Source organism: Scleropages formosus, chromosome 8 (genome assembly GCF_900964775.1).
Source record: "Scleropages formosus chromosome 8, fSclFor1.1, whole genome shotgun sequence".
Classification (NCBI taxonomy): domain Eukaryota; kingdom Metazoa; phylum Chordata; class Actinopteri; order Osteoglossiformes; family Osteoglossidae; genus Scleropages; species Scleropages formosus.
Genome location: NC_041813.1, coordinates 19,815,791 through 19,833,305, shown reverse-complemented (window position 1 = coordinate 19,833,305; position 17,515 = coordinate 19,815,791). Strand labels below are relative to the sequence as shown.

Genomic DNA, 17,515 nt, shown 5'->3' with positions numbered 1-17,515 from the left:
TGAGTTTTCATTGGAAGTCGCTTTAGAGAAAAGCGTTTGCTAAATAAACGCAATCCTGTTCTTAACCTAACGATGTGACCAAACTAACTATTCTTGGAGCTGAGGTTCTGCTCCAACGCTCTCCTGGATCACCGGCACCTCTCCTCATCCTCTCACAGGGAGTAAGCCCAATGATCCTGTAGAGAACTGTCCGTTCGCCCTTTGCGACCCCTAGCCTTGTTCTTTCAGTCGCGACCCAAAGCGCAGGACTGCAGCTGAGGACAAAAGCGGTGTGTACAGGACCCAGAGACATAGCACACCCTGCCGGAAATTGTCCTAAAGAACAGTGAGCAGTCAAGCCTGGTGACTCCGGCCTGGTTAACCGAGCAAATCACATTATGATTATACTTCATTTCAGTAATAGATTATAGAATCAAAGGAGATCATGAAATCAATAATGTAAGAGACTGTTTTTTCCCCACTTGGCTGGGCAAGTATCCCTGCATACTATAAATTACAAGTAGCACTGAATATTTAAAAACAAAACAATAAGTGGCACCATCCGACATTAACAAACACCGCTTCTTTTACGCTCAGCGCACCAGCTCAGGCGGCTTGTCACGTGGGTCCCGTCGCGCCCCGCCCACTTCTGCGGACCCGGAAGCGGAACGAGCCGCCGGCTCGTCGTCGAACGCGTTCCTCCTGTCTGTGAGGAAAGTTGGACTTTTCGAAAGAGCGCCTGTCTGAGCAGTGCGAGGTGCCGTTTCGGCTGACGTTTAAGCCGCACAGGTGTCGGCTGCGCGGGGCTACGAGCGCGGTGTTGCCTCACGGCGAAGCTCCTCTTCTCTGTTTACTCCGAGTCCGAGGCGGCCGCGTTGACTTGTTGGGCTATCGCGGAAGCAGAGCCCGAATGGCGCCGGCGGTGCTCCTTCAAGTCCTTGCCTGACTGACTGAGCGCGCGCCCCTACCGACCGACCTGCTCCCTGGACCCTGCGCGTGCCGTGGTGGGCTCGCGCGCGCACACGACACGACGACACAGCCGCCACCACCATCATGGACTGCTCGGCGCTGGAGCGCGACGCGGTGACTTTCGCCAAGTCGGCTGTCTTCTACGACCAGAAAGGGCAGCACAACGAGGCCGTCTTCTACTATAAGGTGCGCTAGCCTAGGGCTCCGCCGCGCGCCTAATTTGTCTTTAGCGTCTCATTAGCATGTCATTACCACGTCATTGTCACGTCATTAGCTCATCGTACTGCTCCACTGACAGGTGGTGCGGATAGGAAGTGGACAGGTCGTGAAGTCTTATAAACTTAGTAGTTCACTAAACATGATTACTTGTTTTGAGCTACGCTACCTGTTTTGTACTGCCAATTCAGTCAGTGAGTCCCTCCGACGACGTTGTTTTTGTTTGAGTTTCACTAGTTTTGTTAACTAGCAGAGTATGCTAGTTGTTTTAACGTACTCGCCTCATCATCATCATCATGAGTCATGTCATGTACACTCGGACTGGTTGTTCTACTCTACTGTACACTGCTTTTCCATCCGTCATCTCCTCATTGTGTAATGAAAGAAGTAGCTCGTGTTAAATCTGTAGTGACAGGTGAACCTGTTTTTTGGGCAGTACGTGTGCAGAGTAAGCACATAAAAGTGGAGCATGACGTGTTGAGGTGGGACCCGTAGTCGCCGTCACCCATTTCAGGACGCTCCCCAGATTATAGGTGTTCACCTTCGAGCAAAAGAGTGTCGAAGTTCAACACCATTTCTGCACAAACACAGTGTGTCCTCATCTCTCACAAACACACGTTCGGTTCCCCCAAGTTTGTTGGCAATTTAAGTTTGTGGGTAAATCCAACCACTATAGATACTCCTCAGTTTATTCCCAGGTTACATTCTGTAAAAATGTCAGATAAAGCTATGATTTTTTTTTTTTTTTTTTTAAAATTGCCGTTACGCTTTGTCTTTTCCGTACTAACACTCGAAACAATATCTGCAGCATTCGTCAGCATCTGGTCTTTTTCTGTTGATTATCAGAGCAATCAGTAACAGTTATAACAATAGATGCAGCTTGATTAATTTCCTTGACAGGTTCTGTAAAAAGTCTTGGATATAGCTATAATAAATGTACAAATTTGCTGTAAGACTGAACGGTTTTAATCAAGGTACAATTGATTTAAAATTAGAAGTAGAATTAAAATGACAAAACACATTGTCTCCGCAAAGTTCCTGTTTAATGGTGATTAACTGATTTATTCCGTAAACATATGCGGTATTCCCAATATTTTTAATTAATCACCAACACTCACAAACGCAACATAGTCCATGTTGTCTAGTATGGAGTCTTAAACTGGCATAAGTATGGGTTATTCACTAATAATGAGCGTAACTGCATAAGTCAGATATTTGTTTACCCTGAGCAACACTCACCAGCTCACTGCCCCCCCCAGGAGGCTGCCCAGGCGCTCATCTACGCAGGCATGGCGGGCTCCAAACTGGAGAACATCCAGGACAAAGTGAATGAATATCTGGACCGGGTTCAACAACTTCATGCTGCAGGTTTGTAAAATAAATAAGCGTGTGTGAAGGAGCCGTGAAAGGCGCAGTGTTACATGTGTGTTCCAAGAGATTTGAGGAAGAAGTCTTCTTGGTGATTTAGACTGATCGTAGGAGCAGTTTGGGCTCCTGTTACATGTTAAAGCACTGTTTTTCCATGGAATGTGGCATCAGACACTGTCCACCAATGGTCAGTTTATCCAGAACATGAAACTGCCCCATATATTGTGGATTGATGTGACATGCCATAGATCAGTTAAACTGGGAGCGTTTTGAACCCAGGACCACTTGCAAAAGTAAAAAATATGGCAGTGCACCTACAATCTGAAGTGACATCTTGCAGTATATTCGCATTAAAATAATCACAGTGGTTTGACTAAATGTACGTTTTAAAAAGTACAAATATTTTTACATAAAAACGTGCCAATTTCATCAAGTTCATTAATTAACTCAGCGTGACAAATTGCTTTTTGGTGGTGACAACTTCAGTCTCGCATTAGGATCCATGTTTAGCCAGTTCCTCTTGTTTGTTTTTAAAATATGCGTCGATGCACTGGAATTAATGCCAGTAAGTTAACTTTACCTTGACAAACCAGGTTAAAGCGAAATCAGTTGGTGCAAGTGGAAGGATAGTTTCGGTCACCAATTTTTACCTGCCATGAGAACAGTGTAAAGGTTAATAAAATTCTGCAGCGACATAATGGAGTGAAGTCACAAATAATGCACACTGAAGTAAAACAGAAAGAAACTGCAGTACTATGAGGGTATGACAGGTAAGGTGATGCTATCACAAGTAGGTAAGCGAGGTGTTACATGCCAACATTTGATCTGCATGTCAATTCTAAGGAATTCCGGAATGTCTGGGCACCTTCCTCAAAGTTATTAAAAAGAGCTACGTGATCATACCTGTGATATATTGTGACCCTTTGACCTTAAGCCATCACTTTACATGTGTGGACTCATTTAAAATTTCTCAGTGTTCTGTCTATACTTACGTTACTGTGACCCTGTGCTGTTCTCACAACTGATGGATACATGTATGTACGTATGTATGTCATTTTGCCCAGATACAATCGTTGTCAGTTTGTGGACCGCCCTTGGAGAACTATCACACTTGGAGACGTAGTAAAGAAGCAGAATTTTCTGCATATCTTCTATTGCCACAGTATTGAACATGGCACAGTGTAACACTACTGTCTGTGTAGAAGCTGATTGACATGTGGTGCCTCTTTGCATGCTGGTCCACAGCACAGGCCCGGAGCAGCGACCCCCTGAAGTCAAAGCATCAGCTAGACCTGGAGCGTGCCTATTTTCTGGTAACGCAGGCCTTCGAGGAGGATGAGAAGGGCAATGGGGACGAGGCCATCGAGCTATACACGCAGGCCGTGGAGCTCTGCATACAGGCAGTGAGTGAACTCGGTGTGTCGGGCGTGTTCGCACGTCAGCGGTGCACACTGCAGCCCTGGAGACCAATACACACACACTACTTGTGTGCAAATAACTACACAGCTGGTGCTTGGTCCTTGGTATATATACATGTATATATGCAGCTCCAAATTGGTACACACATAAAACAGACGTCTCATTGTTGTGGCCTTTAAAGACATGCACACATCAGAATACGTTCCCTGAGTGACCTTGCTGGGACTTTCTCTTGCAGTCCAACGAGACGGCGGATGCCACTCTGCAGGGGAAGCTCAAGCAACTGGCTCGCCAGGCTTTGGACCGGTGCGTGCATCCTCTGTTCGGTTGGTTTTGTGTATTTTTTGCGTACATTTTGAAGAAGGTGCAATAAGCAAATAATCTACAAACAGTACACCAAAGCTGCTTAGCGGGAGCATATCTAAGTAAGATGAGCGAATGGTAGAAATAGCAGGAAAATTATACATTTTTACATGTATTATTGGTGTTGGTGACATTTTCATAAAACACTGCTTCTTGTTACCACTGCAATCTCCCATTTGCAGTAAATTAATGTATTGCTGGATCCCAGCAGTGGAATCTTAATATCCATTCAAGTGTAGATATGGAATATGTGTGCTTCAGAGGCTGATGAGGACCACTACTGTTTCTTGTTCATTACTTTTTTCAGTTGAAGCACCTTGAAATTTTTAAATAGTCACCCTAGGATTCACGTCATGTACATAATCCTACTGTGAAGAAAGAAATGCTCTGCAGGTCCGTCTGACTGCAGGGGTCTTGTTTCAGGGCAGAGGGCCTGAAGGACTCCATTTCAAAAGCAGCTACCAAAGACAAGCCTGCCCCCTCTGGACCAAAGCCCAGTAACCAGGTGAGGCAGTACCTGCCACTGGGCCCAGACTTCACCCTGCAGGACCGGCCCCAGCCAATGAAAGCTGTCCAGTCCAGCGATCCACAGAGCCAGCGGTACACAGCCGAGGAGATTGAGGTTCTCAGGTAAGCAGAACAGCTGGGTCTCTCTCTCTCTCACACACACACACACACACACACACACACACACAAAGCCATTCATCTGACAAGTAGATATGCATAATATGGAACATGTTGTAACGTTTACACAAGCAAGTTCTTACGTAAAATTTTTGATCGTCACTTTTGCTTTGGCTATGTGAGGACTCGCACATGTGAGATGGCTCCCAGTTTTCTTTTTTCTTTTTTTTTTTTTTAAACTACTTGCTGGTTTAACTAATTTTCATGACTGGACTTAGTGTAATTACAAGCACAAGTACTTTGTCATTGGAAAAAATATCCAAAATGTCAAGTAAACAGTCCTGGTCCCAACAAAATGAATCCCCTAGTGGCAGACCTGGACCTCAGGTGATGCTGGGAATGCAGTACCCTACTCCGCTGTAGATGCTGCTTGATGGGATGAATTGACAGCCCATTTAAAGGCCAGGAATTCTGCAATGGTCACTTCACTCCATTTGATCCATTAGAACAGATTTCCACACTGGTAGCCAAGGTGTTATAAAGTACAGTATAACAGACTGAAACACCTGGGTACAGATATAGATGCCAAACTAGCCACACTATAGCTGCGAAGAAGACAACATGGTGGTGCTGGTCTCACCTTCTCAGCTGGCAGATGGTGCGCAAAACACAAATTCGGTCTTACTTACAAAGAAACGTCCCATGAGAACTATTAGGGCTATTAAACTTCTCGTAAAGTCAAATTCCCGTAACTCTAATGGACGTGTCCTGGGATGTAACTGTTTCTTTGAATGTTTGTATATTTATACGTAACTGGTGCCATTTGTGAGGTCACTTCTCCTGCTTTATTTTGCAGGAGCACATCCAAGATCAATGGCATCGAGTATGTTCCGTTCATGAGCGTCGACCTCAAGGAGCGCTTTGCGTTTCCTGTTCCGTTCTCGTGAGTTCTGGACGTCCTAAATAATGTGTAACGTGAATTATTTCATTGGACTGTATAGCAATTTTACTCTTGTGCTCATTTATCTGACTGGGTATTAGGTGAGGCAATGTGGGATTGAGGAATGTGCTGAATGTGGGGTATCTTAATCTTCTGTTTGAGTCCTGCTCTTTAGCATTTGTTCACACAATTTATTTTTATCTGATTTGTAACATTAAAATGTTGTAAAGCCTGCTGTACCTCTTACTCTCATCCTAGAGACAAATGCGGAAAGATGGCTCTGTCTCCCAAGCAGAAGGCCATCTTCTCGCGCTGGGTGCGACCTGACGAAATCTGTAACAACCCTACCATGATTTTCACTGTCTCCAGCTTCAGCATTAAGCAGGTGAGAGGGTGGACAGAGTGGAGAAGCACTGGGGAAAGTTATTACCCAACACCATTTTCATTTACCCTAGCCTCCAAGTACAGCTGCAGCTCTAGTCTGTTTCTAATTCTTTTTTTTTTTTTTTTTTTTTTTGTACCTCTAAAGTCACTTTTTCTGCTAAGTCACAATCAATTAATTACTGCTTAATAATACTTTTGTCCCTTACTTTATTGACTGGTTAGGTTTTAAGTCACAAAATAGATGTAATAAATTTAAACATGGTTTTTATGAGTTTTTATGCATTATTAAATTTGAGCTGAAGTAAAATTATAGCTGTTTTAAAATGACTGAAAATATTTTGTCTCCACAAATCTCTTCAATGCTCATTGTTTCATCTCATAAATGTACAACATTTGTTGTGTTACTGATGACCAGCAATTATTAACACCAGCTGGACAAATAAACACAGGTTCATTAGCAACAGTCAGAAATTTTAGAGAAATGGGAGAGAATTCTGACTTCTACTTTGTGTATTAACAGTGTAAAAGTTCTGTATGAACTGATGTTTCAAGCTGCATGATTTTTTTCCATTGTGGTACATATTCATATGGAATGGAAAAGTCAGAATGGTATGTTGTAACAGGGTACAAAATAGACCAACTGATGATTTAAAAAAAAAAAAAAAAAAACTGATACATTATTGATTTATGATGACCTTGAGTGACTGAGTTAATTTCTAAAACTTTTGGACACAGGTTGTGTGGGAAGATCCTAGAGATAGGAAATGAAAATGAGATGTGTATATGATGGTAATCAGATGTATTGTTGCTCTCCTTGCACAGACCGTGGTGTCGGACTGCTCCTTTGTCGCCTCGCTGGCCATCAGCGCTGCCTACGAGAGACGCTACAACAAGAAGCTCATCACCAGGTAATGTCTGCCACATGGCACACTGTGCTGTAACAACATGTTACATGTACGAAAAGCCGTTCACCCGTCTCCCTTTTCTGCTGCAGCATCATTTACCCTCAGAACCGAAAGGGGGAGCCAGAGTACAACCCATGTGGCAAGTACATGGTGAAACTGCACATCAATGGCGTGCCCAGGAAGGTACATAGATCGTCTGAATAGATGGGATCGATTCTTTATTAATCACCAGAGGGAAACTGCACTGTGTATAAGACCAGGACCAGTTATGTCTGTTATGTAACACTGACCCTTCCTACGGTCAGGTCATCATTGATGACTACCTTCCAGTGGACCGCAATGGCGAGCTGTTGTGCTCATACTCAAGCAACCGCAATGAGCTGTGGGTCTCTCTTATTGAGAAGGCCTACATGAAGGTCATGGGTGGGTATGACTTCCCAGGTTCCAATTCGGTGAGTGTAACCCGCACTAAGCTTTCTTCACCTTCAATCTTAATATCGGCGACAGTTGAGCAGTTCCTAGATGGTGGCAATGGAACAAAATCAATCCTGAAAAGTGTGCAAAGTTGGTTCAGACTTGGTTGTTGCAGTTGGTACTTTTCAGGGGGCATGAATGTTTTTACAAGGCACTATAATTTTTTAATATAGATTATATTCTATATAATGTTTTTTTTGGTTTTGTAATTTCTGGAGGTTACTTTTTTGTCTCGATGACCTTGTGCCGGTCCATGAAGTGTCACCGTTGAGTAGCTCTGCCTCCAGCAGAGGGCACTGTGTCTCAAAAGAAAATGTGAAACAGTGCTGCTATGCCCCTCCTCCCTAGAATATCGATTTGCACGCACTCACTGGCTGGATCCCGGAGCGCATCGCCATGCACTCTGACAACCAGACTTTCAACAAGGATGACACGTTCCGCATGCTCTACCAGAGGTACTTCGACAGTGCACTTATCTACCCGCCATACATACCTGTGCCGAACACACTCGATGGTTACCCCTCAATTTCAAGTGCTTTAGTTCAGCCTTGGCTGCTCGCTGTCACAGGTTCCACAAGGGTCACGTTCTCATCACAACAGCAACGGGGGTCATGACCGAGGAAGAAGGTGAGAGGTGGGGTCTTGTGCCAACCCACGCGTATGCTGTACTCGATGTCAGGGAGTACAAGGTGAGGACAAGGGCGTCTCATCCCACCTGCACCAAATGGCTTTGTTAAGGAAAGTGCTTTGTAAAAATACATTGCAGATTTACATATGAGGGATGGAGTGTGGTCCCAGACAGTACAGTGAACGTGTTCTTTAACAGGCCGCAGTAACCAAAATCTGTATATTCTGTTTATATTGAAACTAACGTTCACCCTGTTACTCTCGGAATGCAGCACACTGGGTTCCGCTGTACTATAAAGACTATATATTTTGTATTTGTCAGATTTCAGGTCAGCAGTAAGGTAATGAACAAGGCTTGTAACCAAAATGTTGTGGGGATATGGAAGTAAGCACTAAGCAAATTAACAATAATAAGCTGTTATTAAATCAGATTTCACTCTGTAGTATACACTTGTCACATGTCAAGACAGCGTTCCTTACAGTAGTGCTCTTCTTGGTTCCACAGGGCAAGCGTTTCCTGCAGCTGAAGAACCCCTGGAGTCACTTGCGGTGGAAGGGCCGCTTCAGTGAGCGAGATGAAAAGAACTGGACACCAGAGTTGCTCAAGTTCTTCAACTTTGACCCCAAATCGGCACAGAAGTTTGACAACGGTACGCGGTCGTCGGCACACTGGCACAATAATCACTTCTCTCAGTGGCCGTGTCATTAATAGTGGCACAATTTGTGCTCTGTCTCTTTGTCTCTGTGCTTTGGTGTGTGTGTTGTGTATGTGCGTGTGCTCTAGGAGTGTTCTGGATTACTTGGGAAGACTTGTGCCAGTACTATGATGTCATCTACCTGAGCTGGAGCCCCACTCTCTTCAAGGAGTCCTCTTGTATCCATAGGTTTGTCCCATTCTCCTTACATCGTACATATTAATTCTGATGTTATACTTTTTACAATTACATGCAGATTTACCTGTCTCACTATGTGGTGTTCTCAAATAAATCAAAATCATAGTGTATTGATGGTTGTGACATTTGGCTATTACAGCAGCTGGGATGCAAAACAGGGCCCAATGAAGGATGCCTACAGCCTCGCCAACAACCCCCAGTACAAACTGGAGGTGCACTGTCCTCAGGGTGGCGCTGCAGTGTGGGTGCTGCTCACCAGGCACATCACCGACAAGGTACAGTACAGCTGCAGCCATGATACACTTCTCACTGTTAATGTTTAATTACCGTTGCTGTTTTAACACTTTTATGTTGTTACTAAATCACCAAAAGTACAGACATTTCTTAAATATAATGCTGATGTAAAAAAGAGCGAAATGATGAGAAGCTTAGGTCTACATGCTTTTCTTTTTTGCTTATTATTGAAAGATTTAACGGAGTGAAAGTGATTGATACAGAGAAAAATGACACTGCGTATCCTTGTTTTATACAAAAGTCCCCACCCTTTCAGCACATCCTAAACATAAAGACATAATCCTAAACATAATTTAGCAATTAATACAAAAATTAAAAATGGATTTATCAATAGATAGATCATACTGTAAATATAGGTAAGCAGATGCATCCATAGACAAAAGCAGAGAAATAAAGTGATGAAAAACATGATATCATTAATTTAAAAGTAAAAAATGATTGTATGATAATACTTTTTGTCACCACAGTGAAAGAATGTTATTACTGAATTCATAAAGGTAAAGGAAATAAAGATGATACCCCCCGGTAAGTTTAAGAAGCATCACTAGGAAGAGTGGTCTTCAGTTAAGGAGCATTTGAGCATACTCAATTCTATATTGTATATTATACACACACACACACACACACACACACACACACACACACACACACACACGTCTGAAACCGCTTGCTCCGAGCAGGGTCGCAGTGAGCCAGAGCCTAACCCGGCAACACAGGGCGCAAGGCTGGGGGGGGAGGGGATGCCAATCTGCCGCAAGGCACCCCAAGCAGGACTCGAACCCCAGACCCACCGGAGAGCAGGCCTGGACAAACCCTCTGCGCCACGACGCCCCCCTATATTGCATATTGTACATTGTATTACTATTCTACATTATATTAACATCCCAGGTAGTAATTTTTTAAAAAAAAATGTAATCTTATAAGATAGTCCGCGTTCATCGGCATTCAAAACCCAGGCTCCGAGGCCAGTCTATTTACTTTCTAGTGTGATGCCTCAGGTTCCACAGTTTAACTCTCCTCATAATTAATTTTCAAAGTATTAAGATTTCTTATGATGTCTTGCCAGGCAGTTCCTCTCATAACACCACAGTGATCGTACATCCCTTGTTTACAGATTGCGCCTTCAGGTGTCAGTTGCGCCACACTCAGTCGCTGTCATATCTCAGTGAATTTTCGCTTACTGGGCAACGATAGCAAAGGGCATGAATGGAATTATGGCACTGGCAACACAGGGTATGAAATATACACAACTGTTGGCCATTGTCATACAGTGTGAGTGACACTTGCTAATGACAGCGTTTCTCTCCTTCACTTTCTCTCTTAAGGATGACTTTGCTCAAAACCGTGAGTTCATCACCTTAGTCGTTTACAAAACAGATGGAAAGAAGGTCTACTATCCCAGTGAGTATTTTGCCTGAGTGTGGGTATTGGAACAGCTTCTTTTGGCTCTGTGCTTTAATAAAATACGTGCTGTTCCGCCCACAGTGGAGCCCCCTCCCTACATCGACGGGATTCGAATCAACAGCCCCCACTACCTAACAAAGATGAAACTGACGAGTGCTGGCACACATACCTTTACGCTGGTGGTGTCCCAGTATGAGAAGCAGAACACTATTAACTACACCCTGCGTGTAAGGACCACCGCTCTTACACACACTAGCATCACTCACGTGTCATCCATAATTGTTGATGTAATATACTCATTGTATTTTTCTGCAAGGTGTACGTCGCTTTGGAGAAAAGTGTCTGCTAAATGAATAAATGCAAATGCAATCGCTAAGTGCAAAGTGGTGTCACCTTAGCCTTTTTGAGGATTCTTGATGCATGTATATACACTTATCCTTTGTTAAATAGTTCTGATTTATCCCTGAAAAAAGAGTGAACATCAAAAACCCAATATCAATCCCCCAGGCTCAGTAAAGACTAATCCCGGTGTTTTCTGTACAGGTGTACTCCGGGTGTAAGTTTACCTTCTCAAAGATCCCCACTCCTTTCACCCATTCCAAGAGGGTAAGTCTGCAGTGTCTTCACATTAATCAGAATCAGAATGAGCTTTATTACTAAATATGCTCACATACACAAGGAATTTGTCTTGGTGACAGAAACTTCCACAGCACCATTAGCAGCATGACACATGAATATTAGCGCATGTAGCTGACACCTCCCTGTTCTCGTATGGACAGGTGAACGGCCAGTGGAAAGGAGCCAGCGCAGGAGGTTGTGGGAATTACAAGGACTCCTACAAGCAAAACCCCATCTACCAGTTCAACCTGGAGAAGTCTGGGCCCATGCTCGTTGAGCTGAGGGGCTCCAGGTGAGACGAGGGCTGCCTGGGTACCTTAGCCATAGTGATGGCAGACTGCAGAATGTGCAGGTACAACCTCATTTCCAAAAAGTTGCTTAAAATACAAATAAAAACAGAAAGCAGTGATTTGTAAATGCTATTTTACACTTATTTAATTGAAAATAGTACAAAGATGAGATATGTAAAGTATGAACTAGTCAGCTTCATTTATCTTGGTAAGTATACACTCATTATAAATGTGATGCCTGCAACACATTCCAAAAACTGGGATAGGAGTGTGTTTACTGGTGTGTAACACCTTTCTTTTTAATAACATTAAATAATTGTTTAGCAGCTGAAGACACTAATTGTTGTAATGTTGAAAGTGGGATTTTTCGCCATTCCTGCTTGATAGAGTCCTATATCTGCTCAACAGTCCACGGTTTCTGTTGGTGTATTTTGCGCTTCATAATGCACCACATGTTTTCAGTGGTCTGGACTGCAGGCAAGCAAGTGTAGCACCCGCACTCTTCGACTGTGAAGCGATACTAATGCTGTTGTAATGCGCATCAAATGTGGTTTGGCATTGTTTTGCTGAAATAAGGACATCCCGAAAAGACGTTGTCTAGATGACATCATACGTTGCTCCAAAATGTATATATGTCCTTCAGTGTTAGTGGTGCCTTCACAGGTGTGAAAGTTTACCATGTCATGGGCACTAACACACCCCCATAGCATGACACAAGCTGGCTTTTGAATTTGGTGTTGGTAACAATCGGATGATCCTTTTCATCCTTGGCATGGAGAACACGATGTCCATTTTCTCCAAAACCAAGTTGAAAGGTAGACTGATGCAATGTGGAAATGTCCATCTCGGATGAGCTTTAGCCCAAAGAAGTCAGTGCTGTTTCTGGATGTTGCTGATAGTTGTGTAGTATAGTTTTAACTTGCATTTGTAGATGGTGCAACAAACTATGTTCACTGACAGTTGTTTTTCCAAAGTACTCCTGAGCACGTGCTTACATTCATTACGGAAGAATGTTGGTTTTTTACCCAATGCCCTCTGAGGGCTTGAAGATCACAGGCAGTCAGTATTGGTTTGATGTCTTGTCATTTATGCGCACAAATTTCTGCAGATTCTTTGAATCTTTTAATGATGATATATTGTAGATGGCGAAATCCCTAAATTCCTTGTAAGGGTACATTGATAGTAGTTGGTTCTCAACTGTTGAATTATTCGCTCACACAGTTTAGCACAAAGTGGCAAGTCTCGACCCATCCTTGTTTGTAAATGACCAAGCCTTTTGTGGACACTCCCTTTACACCTAATCATGGTAGTGTCACCTGTTAGCTCTTCACCTGTTTACCTGTAGAAAGTTCCAGACAGATTTTTTTTTGTCACATCCCACAGGTAAATAGGTTCCATAGGTGCCTGTCCCAGATTTGTGGAATATGTTGCAAACATTGCTATCGGAATTAACTTCATATTTACAAATTTATTTTATGAGGTACAGCATTAAATATCTTGTCTTTGTACAGTTTTAAATTAAATATGGATACAAGAGCATTTACAAATCGCAGCTTTTTTATTTGCATTTTACCTACTGTCCCAACTTTTTTGGAAATGGGTTTGTATTTTGGTGCCATCCAACAGATTGCAATGTTTGCCACAGTGGTTCGCCAAGCAAACTGTCTTTGAAGAGACATGCCCACATGTACATTCTTCCAGCACTTGGTAGGTTAGGCCATGCTACAAAAGAGATGAGAGTACACTCAAAATTAGTGAGACAAATACTATACAGGTGGTCCCCGATTTTCGATGGGGTTACATTCTGCGAAACCCATCATAAGTCAAAGGTAGCATGTCGAAAATGCATTTAATACACCGAATACACACCTCTGTTTGACACACTGGGAGATGTGGATCGCTGCTGTCGCCCAGCATTGCGAGAAAGTATCGCTCCTCATATCGCTTGCCAGGGGGAAAAATCAAAATTTGAAGTATGGTTTTTACTGAATGTCTACAGCCAGCTCAGTATCATAAAGTCAAAAAAAAATCCTAAGTCAAACCATCATAAATAGGGGATCTCCTGTAGTTTGTACCCTGGGGACATGTTTTGGAAAGATGCTTTCTTCAGCATACATGTACATTTCGTAAGTAGTAACAAATAAGATATGTAGGCCATCTGACAGGTCATGACATGATTGGAATACCTATGAGAATAAACAAGTAGTTGTGCTGTTCACCTTTAATGATTTGTCCATGTGAGTGTTTATACGAACCCCCCTGTAATGCAACTGTGGGACTTAAAGTTGCCAACTGCGATTAGAAATTAATAAATCATTCGTTGTTTATAATTATTTGCCCATACCAGGTGGTCAATTGTTTGTTGCTCTTCTGTATTCAAATCTGGGTCAGATGTCTTGATCGTGATACGTAGATAGACTTAAATATATGCACATATATAGATTGATACATAGATATAGACATGCACTGAGATACAAAATTAGATTAATACACACATAAATACATACTTGGATACATAGACAGATACATGCATACATGGATACATTAATAGACGGATATAGACAGGTGGATACTTCACTCATCACAGGGAGAAACTGCACAAAAGTAGAAAAGGACACATCCAACATTTAGTGAACAAACATACATAGAGACAGAGCATACAACATGTTGTGACAGAAGGACACCGGAGTAAAACAGGAACAAACACAGCAGATGTGTCAGAGTACACTGCAGAGTAATGCTAATTGGAGATAAAGGGGTAAAAAGTATTACTGTGAGCTCAGGAGCACCCTGACAGTGGGAGGATCCATTACAGAGCCTAATGACCCTGGTAGCCAAAGTAGACCAGTGTGTTTCTGAAGGTGCACCTCTGATAAGAAGGGATGTATCGTACCCCATAGTCATGTGACTCAACCTGTGGGACGGCTACATTCACAGTTGACATACACTGTTGCTACCGTGGTGTCTTTGCGCATTCATTGAGAAGGTACACTGTCCTTACAGCATTTGTGTTGCTGTTTACTCAGGCAATATAGTGTTGGCTTTGAAGTCCTGACTGTGTCCTCTGTGGGAGATCCAGGAGCTGCCGGCTTCCAGAAGAAGAGCAGCGGGGATTATCGGTAACACGGCGTCTCTGGGGTGAACGTGCTGGTTATGCACCAAATTCCCCCTTAGCAATCATTTCTCTGAAACTGAGGAGAAGTTACAAGGCAAAGGTCCTGTTCAGCTCTTCCATTTCAGGAGATAATGACACATGCACACTTACGTCACTTAATACTTGTACCTCAACTTATGAACACAAGTGGGAACAGAAGTATGTTTGAAAGTTGAATTGTTTCTAAGTCCAACCACAGTCAGTAAAATCTTAGTAATGGTACAGCTTAATCCCTCAATTTATTCACAAGTTATGTACTATTAAAACCTCAGTTTTTTTTCTACCCACAATAGAAAAGGTAAAAATAGTGGAATAGAAAAAGGGGAATTAGTTGGAGAAAGTATTAAAATCAAGAATGTAGATGTTTTTCATCAAGCCCGATTGTATTTTACAGGCAAGGAGGAAGTGGCCCGTCCATCATATAAATATGTTTGTCGGCATCTGGTCATTTTCGGTTTGTGATCAAAAAAGAGCAGTAATAGACACTTCTGTTTTTTACTTTTTTAGTTTCTGTGAAGGTGTTTAGTATAGCTGTAATAAATTTTTAAAAAATATGTAAGTAACATTATTCCTGCAGTGCTTTGAAACAGTGTTTTGCTGCCATCTAAAGGCAGGAAACAAAATGTAGGCTATTTACAATTAAATTTATTTTGTAAAGTACTCTTCTCACCTGAGTGATAACATAGCACTAAACACAGAGTAATCCAAAATTGTTGCTATAACACAAATAACAATAATGTAAGATAGCTGGCAACAGTGGAGAGGAAAACAAACAAAAATAAAGTCCCAACTATAACCAAAGGGAGAACCTATTTTCGCAGCAACAGAGAAATTGTATAGAGACAGAACAGCAAAGAAAATTAAAAGTTAACTGAAAAATGTTTTTACCTTTAAAATGCAACTTGGATGTTTCTAACATGAAGTACAAGTATATACATGGACCATGCATGTTGGAGATGGGCAGCAGGGTTTTTACTTCACTTTCACTTTGTTGTTTCCAAAACAATCAACACTGTGGTGCAGACTGTAGAGTATTGGTTTTACTGAAAAAGCACCCCTCCACCCCAACAGGTGCGGCTTCTGCTACCTGGAGTTGGACTGCATTCCTGCCGGTATATACAACATCATCCCCACTACCTTCCTGCCCAAACAGGAAGGGCCATTCTTCTTGGACTTCAGCACCACCTGCCCCGTGCGGGTGTCCCAGCTGCAATGAGTGGCACCAGGGCCGGATCCAAAGCTGCACTGTCACACCCTACACTGTAGGGGCACTGTTCCTTCACAAACAGAGACTCGGACTGTCACCATTTCTTCCACTATATTACTAATGAGCAGTGTATAGCTGTTTACCAGTTCCATCCTCTGGATTGCCAAGATTGAGTGATGCTTACACACAAAGCCAGCATTGGCCATCAGTGAACCCCAGGGGTGGGGGTTCCACAGGAGCAGGTGAAGGCTGAGATCCCCCCCTTGTGGCACTTAGCATGTCAGTTTCTCAGGGGACTGCTGTCTGAACAGCTGTTTTCTGTCAAGTGGTGTTAATCGCTAATATCCACCCCCTTTGCTAAGCGGCTGTAAAATGCACTTTCACGAGGATGCAAGCGCGTGTGTGTGTGTGTGTTTGTGTATTCTGCACTGAACCCTGTTTTTCTAAGGGTTTTCCCCTAGCCTTTGTAATGTAACTGGTTCAGTGGCCAGATGTTCTCTCTGCCAGTTTGTTGAGTGTGTGTGTGTGTGTGTGCGTGTGAAAGAGAGATTTACGGGCAGACTGAACCCACAGAGTTGAAGTGCAACTCGGCTGACTGTTGGAAATTCTGTAGGACGTTGTCTCTTCAATGTGTCCAGTACTAAAACACACACACACCCAGTTGTCTTGAGCCCGTGCATTCAAAAGGGAAAGAGTGCACTTCCGTCAACGTGGAGCTCTTTGCCCCATCTTTACCTGCAGAGGGCCTTCAGGCCACTGAGTGTGTGTGTGTGTGTGTGTGTGTTACTTTATTTTGCCCAGGGGCAGAGGGCCCATGTTCTTCCTTTGGGCAAACATACAATAAACATGGTCTTCTCATCTTTACAGCTGAGCTGTGATGCTACATATTTGTACTTTGGAAAAGGGAGCTGCTTGTTGGTGAGCCTAGATATCAGTGAGGTGGGGGTGTGAAGCAGCAGGGCATGTACTGGTTAGTTCTGCCACCTTTCCACTTGAAGCAGCTTCTGCTGTTGTGTCCTTGATCAAGGTAATTATATATAAATCTTTCACAATGAGAAAGACTGGTAGCCTGATTAAGGATAACTAAAATAATACTGGTTATGACTGACAGATGTAAATGTTAGATGCATGTCTTCAGTGCTCTCTTCAGCACCTCTGTCTCCTAATTCAGTCTAAACTGTTAATAAATTAGTTCTGCCAGTACCAGAGACGTTTAGAGTCGAAGTAAGACGACAATCTCTCATCGATCATCTTTGCTTGCTCTGTAAATTCTGAAGTCTCTGTAATGAGATGAGTGCATGGTATTCTTAAGGTAAAGAACAAGTGGAGTCACCCCTACAAAGGCTTTGCATAGGAGCAGCAGCAATGAGCAGTGTGACCATCAGAG

General features: G+C 42.9%; 1 protein-coding gene across 1 annotated transcript; it reads left to right on the top strand.

Moving 5' to 3' along the window:
• The first annotated feature begins 249 nt into the window (after positions 1-249).
• On the top strand, positions 250-17,352 carry capn7 (calpain 7). The gene is made up of 21 exons (XM_018756873.2): positions 250-1,134; positions 2,424-2,532; positions 3,778-3,935; positions 4,190-4,257; positions 4,738-4,944; positions 5,795-5,881; positions 6,137-6,263; positions 7,085-7,170; positions 7,257-7,350; positions 7,473-7,619; positions 7,990-8,096; positions 8,210-8,330; positions 8,774-8,918; positions 9,053-9,152; positions 9,301-9,436; positions 10,781-10,856; positions 10,941-11,086; positions 11,403-11,465; positions 11,639-11,769; positions 14,794-14,886; positions 15,993-17,352. Exons 1-21 carry the CDS (start codon positions 1,033-1,035, stop codon positions 16,135-16,137), a joined length of 2,448 nt encoding a protein of 815 aa, XP_018612389.2. The 5' UTR covers positions 250-1,032; the 3' UTR covers positions 16,138-17,352.
• The last annotated feature ends 163 nt before the right edge of the window (positions 17,353-17,515 follow it).

Coding starts and splice junctions, on each gene's coding strand:
- capn7 (XM_018756873.2), top strand. CDS start 1,033: ATGGACTGCTCGGCGCTGGAGCGCGACGCGGTGACTTTCGCCAAGTCG. Junction 8,331..8,773: donor TCGATGTCAGGGAGTACAAG/GTGAGGACAAGG, acceptor TTGGTTCCACAG/GGCAAGCGTTTCCTGCAGCT. Junction 11,466..11,638: donor CTTTCACCCATTCCAAGAGG/GTAAGTCTGCAG, acceptor TCGTATGGACAG/GTGAACGGCCAGTGGAAAGG.